Genomic DNA, 16,759 nt, shown 5'->3' on the forward strand with positions numbered 1-16,759 from the left:
CCACTTACAAGATATTAGAACTTTCTTAAATGGCAGGGAGTGGGGGTGACCCCTGGGGACTAACCCTGTATTTCATTTGATGTGCTTTATCATAACAAACCAGAATATATATGGTTTAGGGGTGGGGATCTCGACCATTTACAAGATATTAGAACTTTCTCAAATGGCAGGGGGTCGGGATGACCCCTGGGGACTAACCCTGTATATCATTCAAACCATCTTAGCATGACAAACCAGAATATATATGGTTTAGGGGTGGGGATCTCAACCATTTAAAAGATATTAGAACTTTCTTAAATGGCAGGGGATGGGGGTGACCCCTGGGGACTAACACTGTATTTCATTCAATATGCTTTATCATTTAGAACATTTTCAATTAAAAAGATTGTGTCTATCACAAACGGTTTTCAATTTATAATCATTTGAAAATTTAAAAAAATAAAATCCCATAGGGTTCTATAGTAAAACCCTCCTTTCTTTTTGCCCCTCAAAGTACCCCTTTATAAACCCCAATGCACAAACAAAACCCTGATTGCACCACTAGACATGTTAGTCTAGCATATTGTGAAACCCTAAGTTAATCTGACAAGCAGTTTTGGAGAACGGGTGCGGACAAGTTCAAATTTAAAAGTGGCGGAAGAAGAAGAAGAAGAAGAAGAATAATAAGAACTGAGCAAAACCAATAAGTCTTCCCAAACTTCGTTTGGCAGACTTAATAAATGGAGAATGTGTCCATAGGACACAGATGATGTCCCCACTTGCATAAAAAGTTATAAAGGGACATAACTCAAGAACGGTAAAGTGACGCCACCCAAATTCAAACTTGATCAGAGTTTTGTGATAATAAGCATTGTGTATAAGTTTCATAACATTTGGTTGAGGCAAACTTCAGTTAGAGAACGAAAACAAAAATTTCAGCAATTTTCCATTTATAAAGGAGCATAACTCTAGAACGGTGAAAGTGATGCCACCCAAATTCATACTTGGTCTGTGTTTTGTGGTAATAGGCATTGCGTATAAGTTTCATAACATTTGGTTATGGGCAAACTAAAGTTAGAGAACAGAAACCAATTTTGGGACATATGTACGTACGTATGGAAGGACAGATGTACAGACGGACAGATGTACAGACGGATGTACAGATGGACAAGGGTAACACTTAATGCCCCTTCTGCTGCGGCAGGGGCATAAAAATAACTTTAAACTTGATTTTAGGATGATAATTACAAACAGCTTTAGAAATACCAGTACAGAAAACCTAGTAGTAGCATGGATATAATAAGGGAGTTGAGAACAAATTTCTGCTGTCATTATGGTGATAATGATATAAACTCATTTTTTTTGTTTTCTAAGTGAAGCTAACAAATAGGGTCATACAGATTTTGCCATACATATAAACATGCACCTATCAAACAGGAAAAGTGCTGGTTGAAAAATAATAAATTTGATGTAATGGATCAAGCTTAGGTTTTGTAATAAACATTTATACATGAATTAATATATACAAAGGCTTAAAAGTATGTAAAGGGAGGTAATACAGATGACAACTAATAACAACTAACACCACAATCAAGGATTAAAACAGTTATATTATTCACAGGGTTCAAATTTTTAATGAGTTTTAAGGTTTACTGAAACTGTAAAATTGATTACCATCATATTAAAAATCTGAAACAACAAATTCCAAACATGAAATAAATCAATAAATAAAAACATGTCTCATATATCAGAAAGGTTTTACTTAAACCTACCTCTTCCTTTTCATCCTAATATAGAAGCAAGATTAAAAAAAAAAAAAACAATCAGCAAGGATTTTTTAAAAAGAAGAATTGCTAGATATGAACTACCTTTTGAAAAATATTATACTTAAGACAACTAAACAATTTAAACGAGGAACACAGTAAAAATGAAATTCTTAATAGATGCAGAGATTGGATTTCTATACTGAAAGTAATTTAACCTTTGCTATTGCATGATTCATAAATGTCTTGTCTAATGATATTTTATACTTACAGACAAGATACTTAAAGACGACATTAACTATGATCAGAATTTCATATAAATAAAGATTTTTTTCTTTCAAATAAGCAAATATCAAAAGGTCAATTTGAAATTTATTGAAATAATTAACTGCAAAATAATCATTTTTTTTTTCTTTGCTGATTCAGATACTAGAATTCAATAATATCAAAATGTCAAGATGTTATTTGAAAAAAAGCAATCAGAAAAAATGCTTTAAAAGAATATTTTCTCAGTATTGATGAATTAACTTTTGTAGAATGTTATATTCAAGAGAACTAAACCTATTTAATTGAGAAACATAATGACATTAAAATTTTTAATAGATGCAGAGATCTAGTTTTAAAGCTAAAAGTAGTACCACCTTTGCTATAACATTATTCATAAATGTCTTGTCTTATTTTTATGTGCACAGATAAAAATAAGATGACATTACTTTTATAGAATAGATTGAAACTGCGCAATAAGCAATATCACACCAGCAATATGAAATTTATTGAAGTAATATTAAACTGCAAATATGATTAATTTTACTTTTTTGGTGGTACAGATATTTGAATGCAAAAATATCAAAATGTCAAGATGTCAAGATTTCATGTAGATATTATTTTTTCTTTTTTTGCCATGGTGTTGTCGGTTTCTCTTAGATTTATGATTGTTGATTGACCCTGTTTCTAAAGACTTACACCACTAAGCTTTTTAGCATCTTCCTGTGCCTGTTTCTGATTGACAGAGGTTCCCTGTTCTCTTTCTCCCTTCAGTAGCTCCAGTAACAGATCAGTGAACCCTCCACTTGTATCACCTATCACATCCTTCTCTAAGTCTTTCTTATAAGCTACAAGTAAATATATATTGCTTTTAGTCATTGTATCTGAATCCTAAAAGATAACTGGAGTATAGAAATGTGTCAACATATCTGCAAACTTCTTAAAATATCCATGAGGGATTTAAGCACAAGAGAACATTATGCATATCTTATACATATTACCAGTGTTTTAATCATATATAATATATATGCTATTAAATAAGTACATGTATAAATGTACTCAGAAATAATTTTTACTCTTTTTGAATGTCTGTTTTGAGTTTTCGGTTTATATAATGAAGGATTTTAATGGTTTAAAACCTTTCATGGGGGAAATCACCCATCTATCTGAAAAATTGGCAGGCTTACTTGACTTATATTGAAATATGACAGCACTTGCACATATTCATGTGCATATATATATATATATCCCAAGTCAAAAACATAGTAAGGGATTATCTTTTGTTATATCTTAATGATTTTTGTCCTTTTTAAAGAGTTTTGTGTGGGTGGCAGATCTTTTTTCAGATCTGTTAAATTAATTCATAACACGTCTAGACCATCTTCACTAGCCTATGCTTACGATTTGACCCACTCCTCTTCACGCACAATCTGACCCACTCATGTGAAGAGGAGCTGGTTGGATCATTACCCTTGGCTAGCAATGAAGTGTCTCGACTAGCAGCAATTTAGAACTTGAAAAATGTAAAGACACTTGTCTTTTGTCAAGAACTGTATCTTGATCTATTTCTAATTAATTTCAACCTAATTAGCAATTGCTTTCTCAGTTGCAATCAAATACTTCCTCATTTATCTTACTTCATCCCACAGGTCTTCATTTTTTTTAAATCAATTTCAGTGTTGAATTAGAATGAGTGAGAAAAAAATCAAACTGAACAAATATTATGATTGACATTTAAATCTCAGACAATCTAAGCCCTAAGGTAAGATTTCCCATTCAGACAAGCCCATCAGAAACTGCAAATCAGATTTTTTTGGTGTCTGAGATTTCTGGTCTTTGTACTCTTTTGAGTGTAATATTCTTAATTAATTTCATTTAATTTGATATCATGGGCTTTCTATGACTTTAAAAAATCCGCTCTCTCTAGCCACCAAGACAAGATTTCTCAACACAGCTTATCTGTGTAATTTTCATACATCTTAAAAATTCATTTAAACACTAAGGATATTAGAATAAAACTAAACTTCAGTAAGATTGCAAAACTGGAATACTCCAAACACCATCTGGTAAATTTTTTGTTCTTCATAGACTGGAAATTTGAGATCTCCCTAAATGTGGTAGTGTGCTACATTAATACTAGTACCTAATTAAGCGTAACTGAAGAACCATTTTGGTCACTAACCTATAACGTACTAGTACCTAATTAAGCGTAACTGAAGAACCATTTTGGTCACTTACCTATAAACATAGGTTGGTTGAAATTTCCCCAGACTAAAATTACCTTTTTTGTACTGCTCCTTAATTGCTTGTTTTTCCTGAAAAACAAAGAAGGTTAAATTATTATTTTTTTTCTATGTTGACTGATGATTGAAAAATTCTTCTTGTGACTTATATATCAACTAAATTTATGTTATTTAAAGTATTCAATGCTACAATGTTCATCCATTTCTTCAGGCCTTTCCAGGATAAATCACTGAGGAAATGTTTTGTCATATAAAATATATGTATTTAGAAAACCTTAAACTGTAAAAGAAAATTAATTGTAAATTTCAGAAATTCCACTTTGTACTAAAACAGTCATATCCAAAACACTAAATATTTGTTTTGCATGATGTTAAACCATAAGGCAATTTTTCATTTGCATAATTGATAAATTAATCTTTTATCGACGTCAAAGTGTTGTTCAGTATTGTAGGAATAAAATCCATTAAAAAGTTCCATGTAATGCACAGACTTGAAGATTTGCAACACAACAGTATATTTATTTATATATGACAAGCAATGATTAACACAAAGACTAACAGAATTTGTTTTAGTATGTTTAACAGCTAATGAAACCATTACCATTTAAGCTGGACAATAAGAAAATAAAAATCTTAAGTACTCTTTTGAACACAGTATCAATCAACATTGCCTTCATAGTAAACAGACTGTCCATGGCTTCAAATAAATATTAGGCATCCTAATCCTTACCTTAGCATTCCTTGTACAGATTATACCAATCAATGTAGATTCTGTTGTTCCCATACCATCCATAGCTTCATGTAAACAGTAGGCATCATATTCTACTGGTGTCATCATTAAGGCTAATATTATCTCTTCAAAGTCTCCAGTCAACTCAGATTGCAGCTCACTGGCCAAATCCTAGAAATAAAAAATAAAATATCTAACAATGAATTTCATGACATTGAACAATCTTTTGATGACTTGTTCTTATGAAAATTATTGTTCTAACTCTCTGAACTGAAAACCTTAAATGCAGATTTTTTGCATGACAAAAAATTAATTTCATTACCATTTTCATTTTCTATAATGATTACAATTTACCTTCTTATATTTCTCTTTGTATTTTTTCTTCAGTGTCTGTCGCTGACTATTACTTCTATGTGGTATGATCTCAATAATGGCATCCTCATCAGTTCCAAGTCCTTTCATAGCATCATAAAGTGCTAGACAATCGTCGTCAGGGTCAGAATGAGCAGCAGCTTGAACAGTACCATTTTTGTTTTTTTGTTCTTCTTCTTTCTGTTTCTTTTCTTTCTCTGCATTCTTTTCCTTATCCTTTTTCTGTTGTGCAGCATCAGCAGTAACTCTTGGTGTAGGTTTGGACAATGGGTTATCTTTCTTTTGTTCCCCTTCCTGTCCTTTCTGAGCACCTTTCTCTGTAGGTTTCTTTGCACCTGTTTTCTTGGATGTTGGAGGGGCAGCAGTCGATGAACCTTTCTTCTGACCCTTAAAACATAATGATTTAATTATCTCCCTTTGTCTCTTTATCCAAATACAAAATTCTAAAAAGAGAATAGGATGATAAAAGGCCAATCTTAATGATTTCAAAACTAATTTTAGAATCAATCTTATTTTTAGTTTTGATTATTTGCATACTATATTCCAGTAAGTTTTACTAATTGGGACTAAAAGTTAAGATTTCAACAAAAAACAACAAATAATCAGTTTTATTGTGTTGAGGACTAGTTGTCATAAATCCCCAAATTCTTACAATCAAATATTTTCCTTTTTCTTATCATAATCAAAGCCCTCTAAGTACAGACTAATAATCGTGAATTTGAAAGAATGATTACATATGCAAACATCAATTTAATTTTGATAACTTTAAATAACTTGAAGAACATAACTGATACACATTTAACACTGGATTTTTTTTTAATATATATATTTTTAGAATATAAATGTTGAAAGACTATTCTAGTCAAGATAATCATTAGGTATAAAACTATTTGATTTTCATAGATTTGTTTTTAACATGTGACAAGTTATGGTAAAAGTTAAAATAGTTAAAATATTCCCCATTTCCATTCTCAATTTTATTCCTAATTATTTGGACTGCTATTACTTCTTATCTTAATTATTGAGCTTTTAAGATAATTAAAAACTAATTTTATTAACATAAATTGAGAAAATCAATGCTTCAATGCAATGGAAAGAACATCATAACAATCAAAACTAAAATTTTCCTGGACAATTATTGTTAATCACAAAATGTACAGGAACTCCATCGATTAAAATCATTAATTAAGTTCAAGATCATGACGATAAAAAAATAAAAATGCATACATTGCATATTCAATTTACAGTATCGTGTGTCATTACAAAACCAATCCTAGTCCATTTACAGTTTATTTAAGTTTCCTGTAAGTTATTAAATTTTCATTTGATGTGACCCAAAATTGCTCAGACAGATATTTTTTAACCAAGGTTAGGTCCCTATATTTACGGTAAGTTATTTCACCTATGCAATACAGATACCTAGCACTTATTTAAATAGCTCTCAATAAAATTCTAATTAAACTGACTGGTGGTTACAAGTAAGTTTCTTAGAATATGACTTGCACTTGCTTTAATAGGTAACTTTTGATATGACCTCATGATAACAAGTTACCCTAAACCTGAGTTTGAAAATGTGAAATGTACCTAAAATGGTATAGATGAACTTGAAAATATGAAAATTGTAGATCATATTGAAGTTGTTATCAAACACACAGTTACTAGCTTATAGAGATGTTCATTAAAAATGTTAGGAAGATATAATTAGAAATATATATCAATGTTAAAACCACACCATGACTGAATTAATAAAAACTTAATAAGACTTTCTCGCAATTCATTGTTACTTCACTTCAACCAATATATGTAGAAGATATTTTGGAGTAGACCATTTCTTTATTTAGTTCAGAATCAATCTAAGTATCACTTTTTGTTACTTAAGGTCTACAACTCAACAACGATAAAAGCTAAAATTGTGAAAATCGAATTTGACCTTCATTTAGTTACAGGAAACAACACATCTAAATTTGTAAAGATTTCATCAAAGCATTTTCAAGTTATTGCACAGACAACGCTCTAAGTGTCCCTTTTCGCTACTTAAAGGTCTACAACTCAACAATGATAAAAGCTAAAATTGTGAAAATCCAACTATAAAACAGTTTTAGATCAATTCTCCCACTCTGAATAAAATAAATTTTGGTTTATCAACACCAAAGCTAAAATTATTTGACTTATTAGTCAACTCAGCCCATTGGAATAAATTGATTTTTACTTAGCTGACACCAAAACACAAAATAATTTGACTATTTATTCTAGTCAGTCACATGAAAAAGATGTATTTGAATCCATCAGAACAAGGCAAAAAATTATATGACTGTTCAATCAATTCAGGTGCACAAAACAAAGTTATATCTCAGCACCAAACCATAAAATAAAACAGATCTTTGGTTAGTTAAATTCACACCACAAAAAGTATTACATTATTTGAGAACACTGACTTACTTTTTGTTCATCAATCTACAAATGCCAATAAATCTAAATTGAAAAAAACACTACTTCCACCATATTATTTTTTTTTTTTTAAATATTTACCTGAGGGTTTGTGTACACAATTAAAATTGCAGACTAAATCAAGAAATATAAATAAGTTATCATAATTTCATACATTGAAAACATTGAAATAAAATAAACACATTGTGTTGTAGCTTCACAATTTTTTACTATTTTGTATCACTTATCATATGTCTGAAACATCAATCTTTATTTTTGTGAGTACCAATTTTCGTGGACTGTGGAAGAATTGAATTTTCTTGGTTATTTGTGATTTCATGGTTTACCAGCATATGCATACCAGTCTTTGGATTTCAAAGTTTTGCCAAAGTCTATAGAAAAATTACACTTCATTAAACATATAAATTCTAGGTTCAGCTTTACCAATGAAATCATCAAAAATTGGTATCCAACTAATAAAAATGAATCCACAGTATTGTAATTGCATGGCATCTAGTTGTCTAGGTTTTAAAGGGTAAAGGTAGCTGTATTTTAACTCAGTTCTAGGTTACTTATCAAGATTTACCTTTCCTCCTTTTGATTTTCCTGCCAGTTCCACCATGACTTTTTCTGTTGGATGACCTTTGCACTTGTGTTTCACGTCATCTGGTAATTCAGCATCATATTTCTTTTTGTATTCTTTTCTGATTGCAGCCATGTCACCCTGAAATATTAAAGTGGTTAAAATGAGTTTAAAAGCTTAATAATTTCTATCAGAATTATGTTGTAATTGAAAATTAAGCAGTTTTTGAGGTTTTTTTTTCTCTTCTCAAGACTGTGAATTTTTTTCAAAATTTTTTTTATAATTCTAGATTCACCTTAGGAACAATCTGATTAAAATACAGACCCAGTGTTCAAGCTCTGCTTACATGGATCTGACAACACCCCATTTTACTTTTTTTCTGGTATTTATTATCAGCCAATGAAATTTCAGTCTTCAAAATTTTAAAAATGTATTTTAATCAGACAAAACCAGAGGATCCCGAAAAGTCTTTAGAACAGAAAGTACAATGGAGCATTTTCAGATCTTTGTACTGTTAGGAAATCTTGGACACAGGGTCTGTATTTTAATCAGATTGCCTTAGGAATACAATGTTATCTTCATTTTCTATTTTATCCTCTCGAATTCCTCAACCACCTGAATGGTCTTATGGTACTGTGCTCACCAAAAGTTAAAGGTTTGTTCTAAGGTTGGGTCAAACCGAAGAATTTAAAATCGGTACTTGCTACTTACCTGCAAAGCAGGCAGCTTTTAAAAGAAAGAGTACAGGCTGGCCATTACACTTAACATGATTTTTGAACGTCATACCATTAAAGTGATACATCATATTGTAAAAATTTAATAACAGTTACATAAATAACCATATAAACCATATAACCACATAAAAGAGTGAGGTAAACACAGGTGTCTCAAACCTCTGTTGGTTCATTAGAAAGACTGATAAGACTTTTATGGATTATCTCCCTTACCTCATTCTTGTTGACTAATATATCAATAAAGACAGGGTTGGTTGGGCCCATGTTCTTAAACAACTGATCTGCATAATGTGTCTCAGCACCTCTCACTTGTTGTACTGTAAAATACAATTAATTACATCAGTTTTTAACAGAGAATAAGACAATTTTTCCATGATTACCTGAAATTATCTTAATATATCATAAGTACTTCTACACACTGATATCTAGATAAGAGCGATTTACAGTCACTATACTTTACTGGGCAGATGTTAATCAAGAAAAGCAAACAAAAATATCAGAAACAAAATATTGCATCCTCTACCACTGTATACAAGGTTACCTGCAGGTAAACCACATAAAATATATTTTATAACTGTACTGTTAAGAGCTTGATTACAAAAACTTATTTGATCTCTTCAATTTAACAATATGCAATTAATAGGCTAATAAATATAATAAAGAGACCGTTTATAAAAGATAAAGTATCAAACTTTGAATTCAATTTACTGAAAAATAATACCTTTTATTTATCCAGGTGACAACAGTAAGTTGATAAGTGTACTAATCTTTATAATAAGAATACTTTCTTATAAAATAGAGAGAAAAAAAGGGTAAAAACTGAAATAAATTTGATGTAACATACACAATGTCACAACTGCATCTGCATAATTCTTAGAACATTCCTTCTTGATATCATCAGTGGCATCTCGTCCTCCTGTTTCCACTGTATACAAGTTGAGTACAACTCTGAGATGAGCTAAACTTTTAGTACTGAGTAACTTTAGAAACTTTCCAGATGAACTAGACCATCTTCCCTCTCCAGTCTGAAAAATGAATTAAAAATCACCAATTGTCATCGAGTATCTACTGGTTATCAATATATTATATTATAATTATGCTATTTTGTAATTTTTATAAAAGAATCCATGTAAGCTTTACTCTCTTTTTGAATAAAAAAATACTACATATCATATAGAGTGGTTTTAAAGAATATATACCAATAATTTAATTTTGGATGTAACGCGTCTTCTGATTGGCTGACGTTGTTTTGTTTATCAGCTCATAGACATAATTTTGTCATGTGACCTTGACGTCATCAACGTTTTTTCATGGTTTACTCCGGTTGAAAATGAAATTTAGAATAAAATTATAAGAAATGACTGTAATATTTTTTCTGTCTATTCGAAATAACATAAAAAATGTGGTGCACACTTTAAAATAACCCGCTATGCGGGTTATTCAGTATGCACCACATTTTTGATGTTATTTCTTCATAGACAGAAAAAATATTACAGTCATTCCTTAAATATAAAGATTAACAATGAGATAACTATATCCATAATCCAAAGACAAAGATTGAGCAATTACAGGTCTACTTGTGTTCATATTTCTTAAAAATTGTCTAACAAAAGTTTATCTTGCATCTTTTTCTAACAAAGTTTATCCTGTATCTTTTTCTAACTTTATCTTGTATCTAGAATTCAAAAAGTTCAGGAAACAGATTTCATATCAAACGACTTTGATGATGGTTGGATTAAAAGAATGAATAAAGAAATACATGATCTGGCTGCTGCCATCTTGGATAACCAAATAAGTACCAAATATAAGTCTAAAGAGTTTAAACTTTCCTTAGAAACCAGAAATAATTTCATACATGATAAAAGTCATAAAAAGAAACAAGCAAATATCTCCTAGCACTCAAACTGAAAAATAAATCAAATTCTATATGAAAAGTTACCTCATTTAATTGCTCTGCGTCTTTTCCTGCTGTTTTTTCATCTACTTTTCCTGAATCTTCTTTTAAACCCTAAAAAGAACACATAAATGAGATTAGGTAAAATAATATATGATTATCATAGCATTTTCATATCATTGAGACCAAATTAAATGATCAATGCATCTATCCCCTATCAAAATGCAATGAGATTTACAACATGAAATCCTGGATTGTACTGTTCAAAAAAGTTTTGGTACCAATGCTGCATATTACAATGAGGTGTAGCTGTAAATCAGTCTTTAACTAGTGACATGTTTTTAGAGTGGTTAAGATTTGTCTGACAACTGAGGTGATGCGACATGTTAATTGTTGTTTTGAAAGGTTGATCTGAATTTTCTATGGATGATGTCAAATTATTACAATTGCTTACAGTTTAAAGCTATCGAAGGCATGCTGTAAATATAGTTTTACCTTTTGTAAAATAAGCAACAATGCTTGTTCAGGATCGTCTGTCTTGTCCTTTATATCACTCTCTAAACTTACAGCATACTCTGTAAAACATATAAGAAAATAATGTTACATTGTATAACAAAATCAGTTTTGAATTTCCAACCATCAAGTGGTCTATGTCTCTAAATGAATTCTTTCATTTTTCTATATTTCACTTTTTTTTTTTTAAACTATTTTCATTGTGTCAACTACTGACTCAATGAATTTCAAACCCGCATCTCCTAAATATTCTGATCTTTTATTCAAACTGCTGTTTAACTGAACACTTTATTAAATTTTTCTTTATATTTCAAGCTATATTCTTTGTACATGTTTACAGTTAGTTGTAACACAGCTCGGAACAAAGACTAAATATTGGTTAGGTTGCTTCTCCACCAAGCAAGTGCCTCATAGAGTAAAAGCAAATGCTGATTGACTTATAGTCAGAATAGTGTGTCTGGGTAAAGTGATATGCCTACCTGTAAACATTTTTCATGTGAACTAACACATTAAAAATCAGGTTCACCATGTCAGTTTAATACAAAGCAGGGTTCAGATTCAAATCACATCAATATGTTCTTGTCCTCATATGCAAGTTATATTTACCACAGGACATTAAACACCCATCTATGATTAGCATCATCAAGACTCAGTGTGATTTAGAGCATGACATATCGTATAGAGGGGCGTAAAGGGGGGTATCTGCACGGAAGAACACGAAATAAAATTGCCAATTCACGATGAACGAACAATTAAAAATTTCTTGCACATTGATCTTTTTACTGATTTCACGAAACACGGTGAATAACGAACCTTTTTCACGGCTGCACGTGAAATAAAACTGGCAAAAAACGTTGCACGAAAATAACCCTTTACCACCCTCTGTATAGACAACTGTCTATTTTTGGATAATTGCATTGCCCTCAAGATGTCTTTTGGTTATTTTGTCATCTGGTTGCTGTCTCATTGAGGTATACCCCATACCTTCTTTCATTCATATTTCAAACCTACCTTTCTTATAACTTTCTTTAAGATCAGCCATTGCACTTTTGTTAGATGAACATAAAATCTCCACTGTCTGTGAGTAATCACCCTCCTGTAATTTAATAACCAAAATTTATCAATTAAACTGATGAAAAAGTGCAATACTTTATAAATTCAAAGAGTCTGAAGTGTTTTTCTGGATTTACCATATATTTGAAAGCTAAGGATGTATAAGAAGTGAAATAGTTGAAGAGCTATATGACCAAATAGGACCTTAGAATAATAGCCATATCCATCTAAAGTCAACTTTGCCTGAGGGAGTTGAAACCTGAGTTTGTTAATCATTTCTAAATTTAAAAATGTACAAATTTAAGGGTTTGTTATAAATCATGTCAGGAACGAAGTGATGACTACTGAGTTGATGATACCCTCTGGAACTGATAGTCCACCAGCAGCTGTATCCGTTTAAAATTCCCTCAGGCAAAATTGATCCTAGATGGATATGTTATTCTTTCAGGCCCCTTTTGATCATACAGATCTTTACATGTTTAGGTAGTTATACTCCTTGACTTTCAATTTTTGGGGTATGAGAAATCCTGATGAAGGTAGATCCGGAAAAGGGCTGCAGACGCAACAAATTTATGAAGTGTTATTTTCATTTTTTAAAGAGTCTTTCTAAAAATATTAAAAATATTCGTAACTATACACAGTCTGTAAAGTAATTTGATAAAGTGGCAAAAAACCAACATAACCTTATATGCACTGGCAAACAAAAATACATTTTTGACTGGACTAAAGGGTAATGTCAATATTTGTTTGATTGAAAACTTCTGTCAGAAGAACCAATTCTCTTACTTTTTCTTTTTCCCCCCACATGGTTATCAATTAAACAAGAAAACATGCTACTATAATTCAACAAGCATTCAGCCCCATCTCTCAATCTTCATAGCAGGATGAAAATAATTGATAAGTTAAAAGGAAACTGCTCTGTTATTGTATATTTAGATATGCAGTTTACTTGTGAAGGCTTACAACAGAAGGCTTTACAATGACTTTTAAATCAAACAACATTATCTCTTGATCTTTGTGTTATTGTCTGATATAAAGACACCTTTTCAACTCAAGAATAAACTTATATTATTTACAAATCAATTCCATCAGATGAGACGCCTTGATAATCTTAAAGTTTAGAAATAGACACTGCAAAACATTTTTTTTAAGTTGATCCTTAGTGTTTTACATGTTATTATTAGGAACAGAAAACACACACATTTCATAAATAAAATTTATTTTGGAATGAACTGTAATAAAAACCTGGAATACATGAATTAAATTCCATTTCTAGATTAACTAATTAGTGTTGATATCTTTTTTCAGATTTGTGCTCAATTCTTGAGATGAGACAAAACAAAAGGACAAAGAAAGATAACTCAAACAGCACTCTGTTCTTGGAATATTCATAAGTGTAATGCTTTATGTTTTCTGTGTTCTCTGTGAAAAGAAATTTACCTCTAATGCATCATGTAATTTTTTGGCACCAGAACTTGTGCTGTCATTCAAAAGAGCATCAATCAGAAGATGCCATTCAGGTCCAAGTCCTTCTTTTAATTCAGAGACTAATTCCTACAAAAACAACAAAGATACTGTTATACATAAATCAGTGGTGATCAAAATGGTTCTGACAAGTACTTCCATTTATCCTGGAAACTGATTCCTAGAAATATAATTATCTGTCCTTGTACCAGAATAACGAGTCTATTTAGTTTAATGTTTATTGCAATGACTACTATTGAAAACTCTGGTATGCATTTTAATTATGGATTATAAACATTATCAGCCAAATGCATCAATTAATGTCTTCATAAACCCATTAGTTATATCTGTATTTGCATCTATTTGCAGCAAATGGCAGCAAATGAAGATTATATCATTCAGTCTCCAGACTAAACTCAAATGAATGACTCTATATCAGGTGGCAGCATGTGAAGTATGGAAAAGAATCAAAATTGAGGCATTCCAGTTAACATTTTGTAATCTGTAATTCTGTATAATGTTATATCTGTTTAAATGACTTTAAGTCTAGTATGAATTTAAAACAGACAAGAAGTTGAACATCTTGTTACACTAAGCGTACTCCCACTCATAATTCAAAGTATCAAAAAACAGGAAGTAGATATCTGAAAAGTGCACATATATCAAAACTCATCACTTTCAAGCTGCTGACTAAATATGAAGTCATTCTGTTGTGTAGTTCTTGAGAATAGTGTGACCAAAAATGTTAAGCTCATTCAGCATATTAAAAAATTCAACTCTTTACTGTCAAACTGCTGCCAACAGAAAAGCAGTCATTCTGTTCAGTAGTTTCTAAGAAAAGTAAGACAGAAATATTTGTTGGTAGAACAGACAGAAGGAATGAAGGACAAAGTGATTGCAATACTGTTCACACTCGTAGTGTTGTGGTTTAAAAAGTAATAGAGGGAAAACTGACATAAAAAGTCTCTAAACACAATATACTCCAATGGTGTTAAATAACTAATTGTTTATTACTTTATTTAATGTTGGTTTGAATGCAGACTTTGGCAAAACCATGAAATCAAATATCAATGAAAATGTAAATTTTCCTTAATCCACAAAAATTGGTACCCACGAAAAATTATAAATGAATTCACAGTATACAAGATAATAGTACCAACATTATATTTACTGCCACATTCTTACCAGATCATACATTTCCTTAAATCTTTCTTTTGTCTGCTGTCTCTGTTTGGGTGTTTTCTTTACCAATGTTTTTATGAGAATATCAGGTGGGGCAGCTGAAAAAATACAAAAACTGAAAAGTTATACCATTAATGTTCTCTCTTTATAATAAACTTAATGTGTTTTTTTTTTTTAAATAAAATTGAAAAGTCTCTTGCTCTCTGATTAAAAGCTGTTTTTCCTTCTTTCCAGTATGAATTATGAAGTATGTATGAAATTCTGGTGAAATAAACTTCTTGTATTTTTTCTGAGATGTTCAAACTGAAATCTTAAATGAAGGAATGTGAAAAGCATAAGCCATATTTGCACTTGCAAAAACTTGTTTTGTGCACAATAATACCATATTCTGGGTAAGTTTGTTTTTGCGACCAAATGAAACAATTGAACCGTCTCTATTTCTCGAGGATTTTATGATGTAGATTTCAAATGATTGCATTTGCCTGTGTGGTAATACCTACAACTCTGTCCATCTATCTATTAAGTTGGTTTTTTTCACAAATGTATACACTTATTATGTTTGGAATATTTCCTTGATAAATAAAAGAAGACTGTGTCTGAGGACACTAATGCCCCCGCTCAAGCTTTGAAAATGGAACGTACAGACAGAAAGAAGGAAAGACTGAAGGTCAAGGGTAACACTAAATGCCTACGTCCGGGGCATACAAATTGTATTCATTCAGACAGTTTTTTTCTTATAAGGGAGATAACTCACTTTTATCCTTAGCAATTTTATAAAAAATTGCATGTGGACATTTCCATCAAGGGGCATAACTCACCTAACTGTTTAGCTACTTTAAACAACTGTTTGCAGTCATTATCTGTTGGATTCGTAGGTGAGACTTCATCATCATCCTGTATAATGACATTCACAATTTTTATGCATGATATGGCATTGTAAACAGTTCACCGTTAATTTTCATTACATATATAATTTCAAAAAATGATAACAATAGTTTGTGTGCTCTCAATTTACAACCACATTTCATGAATTATATACATATACCATATATCAGGTTACCTGCCATTTTAGGCTTTTATTCATTTTATATCGTTTACAATTTACCAAAACCTTCATAACAAAGAAGACTGAATTTTCTGTAAATGAAAATTTCTGTTAAAGTGTGCATTGCAACCATTAAAGAGACCCTGATTTATGGTTTCAATTATAACAAAATACAAATACAAATGTTCTCTTTCATCTCCATGAAACTTTAAAAAGTTCAATTTTTAACTTCACTATCTATTTCCCATTATATCCAAATCCCCCAAGTTATTTATCAGTTAATATAACATGCTATATTGTCAATTTTGAGAGTTTACAGACAGTTTATATGTATGACTTTGTAAACATTCATCCCTTTTAATTGCAACATGTATGAGTAATGAACTTAGCCATTCTGCTCAAAATCCTATTTTTACCTCCCCTAAGCAAAGATTGACAAGTATTACAAGTATCTTAGAGAACAGCTAGAGAGTAGTTAAAGCAATATGTAGGTTGATTCAAATATGCAAAGAT

At 30.9% G+C, this 16,759-nt stretch overlaps 1 protein-coding gene across 10 annotated transcripts in view; it reads right to left on the bottom strand.

The window, feature by feature from the left end:
• Positions 1-16,759, bottom strand: part of LOC127698728 (annexin A6-like) — a 71,823-nt gene that overhangs the window by 20,865 nt on the left and 34,199 nt on the right. For 8 of the 10 annotated variants that reach the window (XM_052202358.1, XM_052202360.1, XM_052202367.1 and 5 more), the window contains 14 exons: positions 16,020-16,095; positions 15,205-15,299; positions 13,996-14,109; positions 12,514-12,598; positions 11,485-11,564; positions 11,035-11,103; positions 9,940-10,120; positions 9,309-9,412; positions 8,365-8,502; positions 7,881-7,913; positions 5,334-5,738; positions 4,980-5,150; positions 4,288-4,321; positions 2,706-2,854 (listed from right to left, as the gene is read on the bottom strand). In XM_052202358.1, coding sequence (XP_052058318.1) covers positions 2,706-2,854; positions 4,288-4,321; positions 4,980-5,150; positions 5,334-5,738; positions 7,881-7,913; positions 8,365-8,502; positions 9,309-9,412; positions 9,940-10,120; positions 11,035-11,103; positions 11,485-11,564; positions 12,514-12,598; positions 13,996-14,109; positions 15,205-15,299; positions 16,020-16,095 — 1,734 coding nt within the window. Of the gene's footprint in view, positions 1-2,705; positions 2,855-4,287; positions 4,322-4,979; positions 5,151-5,333; positions 5,739-7,790; positions 7,806-7,880; positions 7,914-8,364; positions 8,503-9,308; positions 9,413-9,939; positions 10,121-11,034; positions 11,104-11,484; positions 11,565-12,513; positions 12,599-13,995; positions 14,110-15,204; positions 15,300-16,019; positions 16,096-16,759 lie in introns of all 10 variants that reach the window. The other 2 variants (XM_052202359.1, XM_052202362.1) reach the window with 2 other exon arrangements.

The sequence above is a fragment of the Mytilus californianus genome, unplaced genomic scaffold, assembly GCF_021869535.1.
Source record: "Mytilus californianus isolate M0D057914Y unplaced genomic scaffold, xbMytCali1.0.p SCAF_4, whole genome shotgun sequence".
NCBI lineage: Eukaryota > Metazoa > Mollusca > Bivalvia > Mytilida > Mytilidae > Mytilus > Mytilus californianus.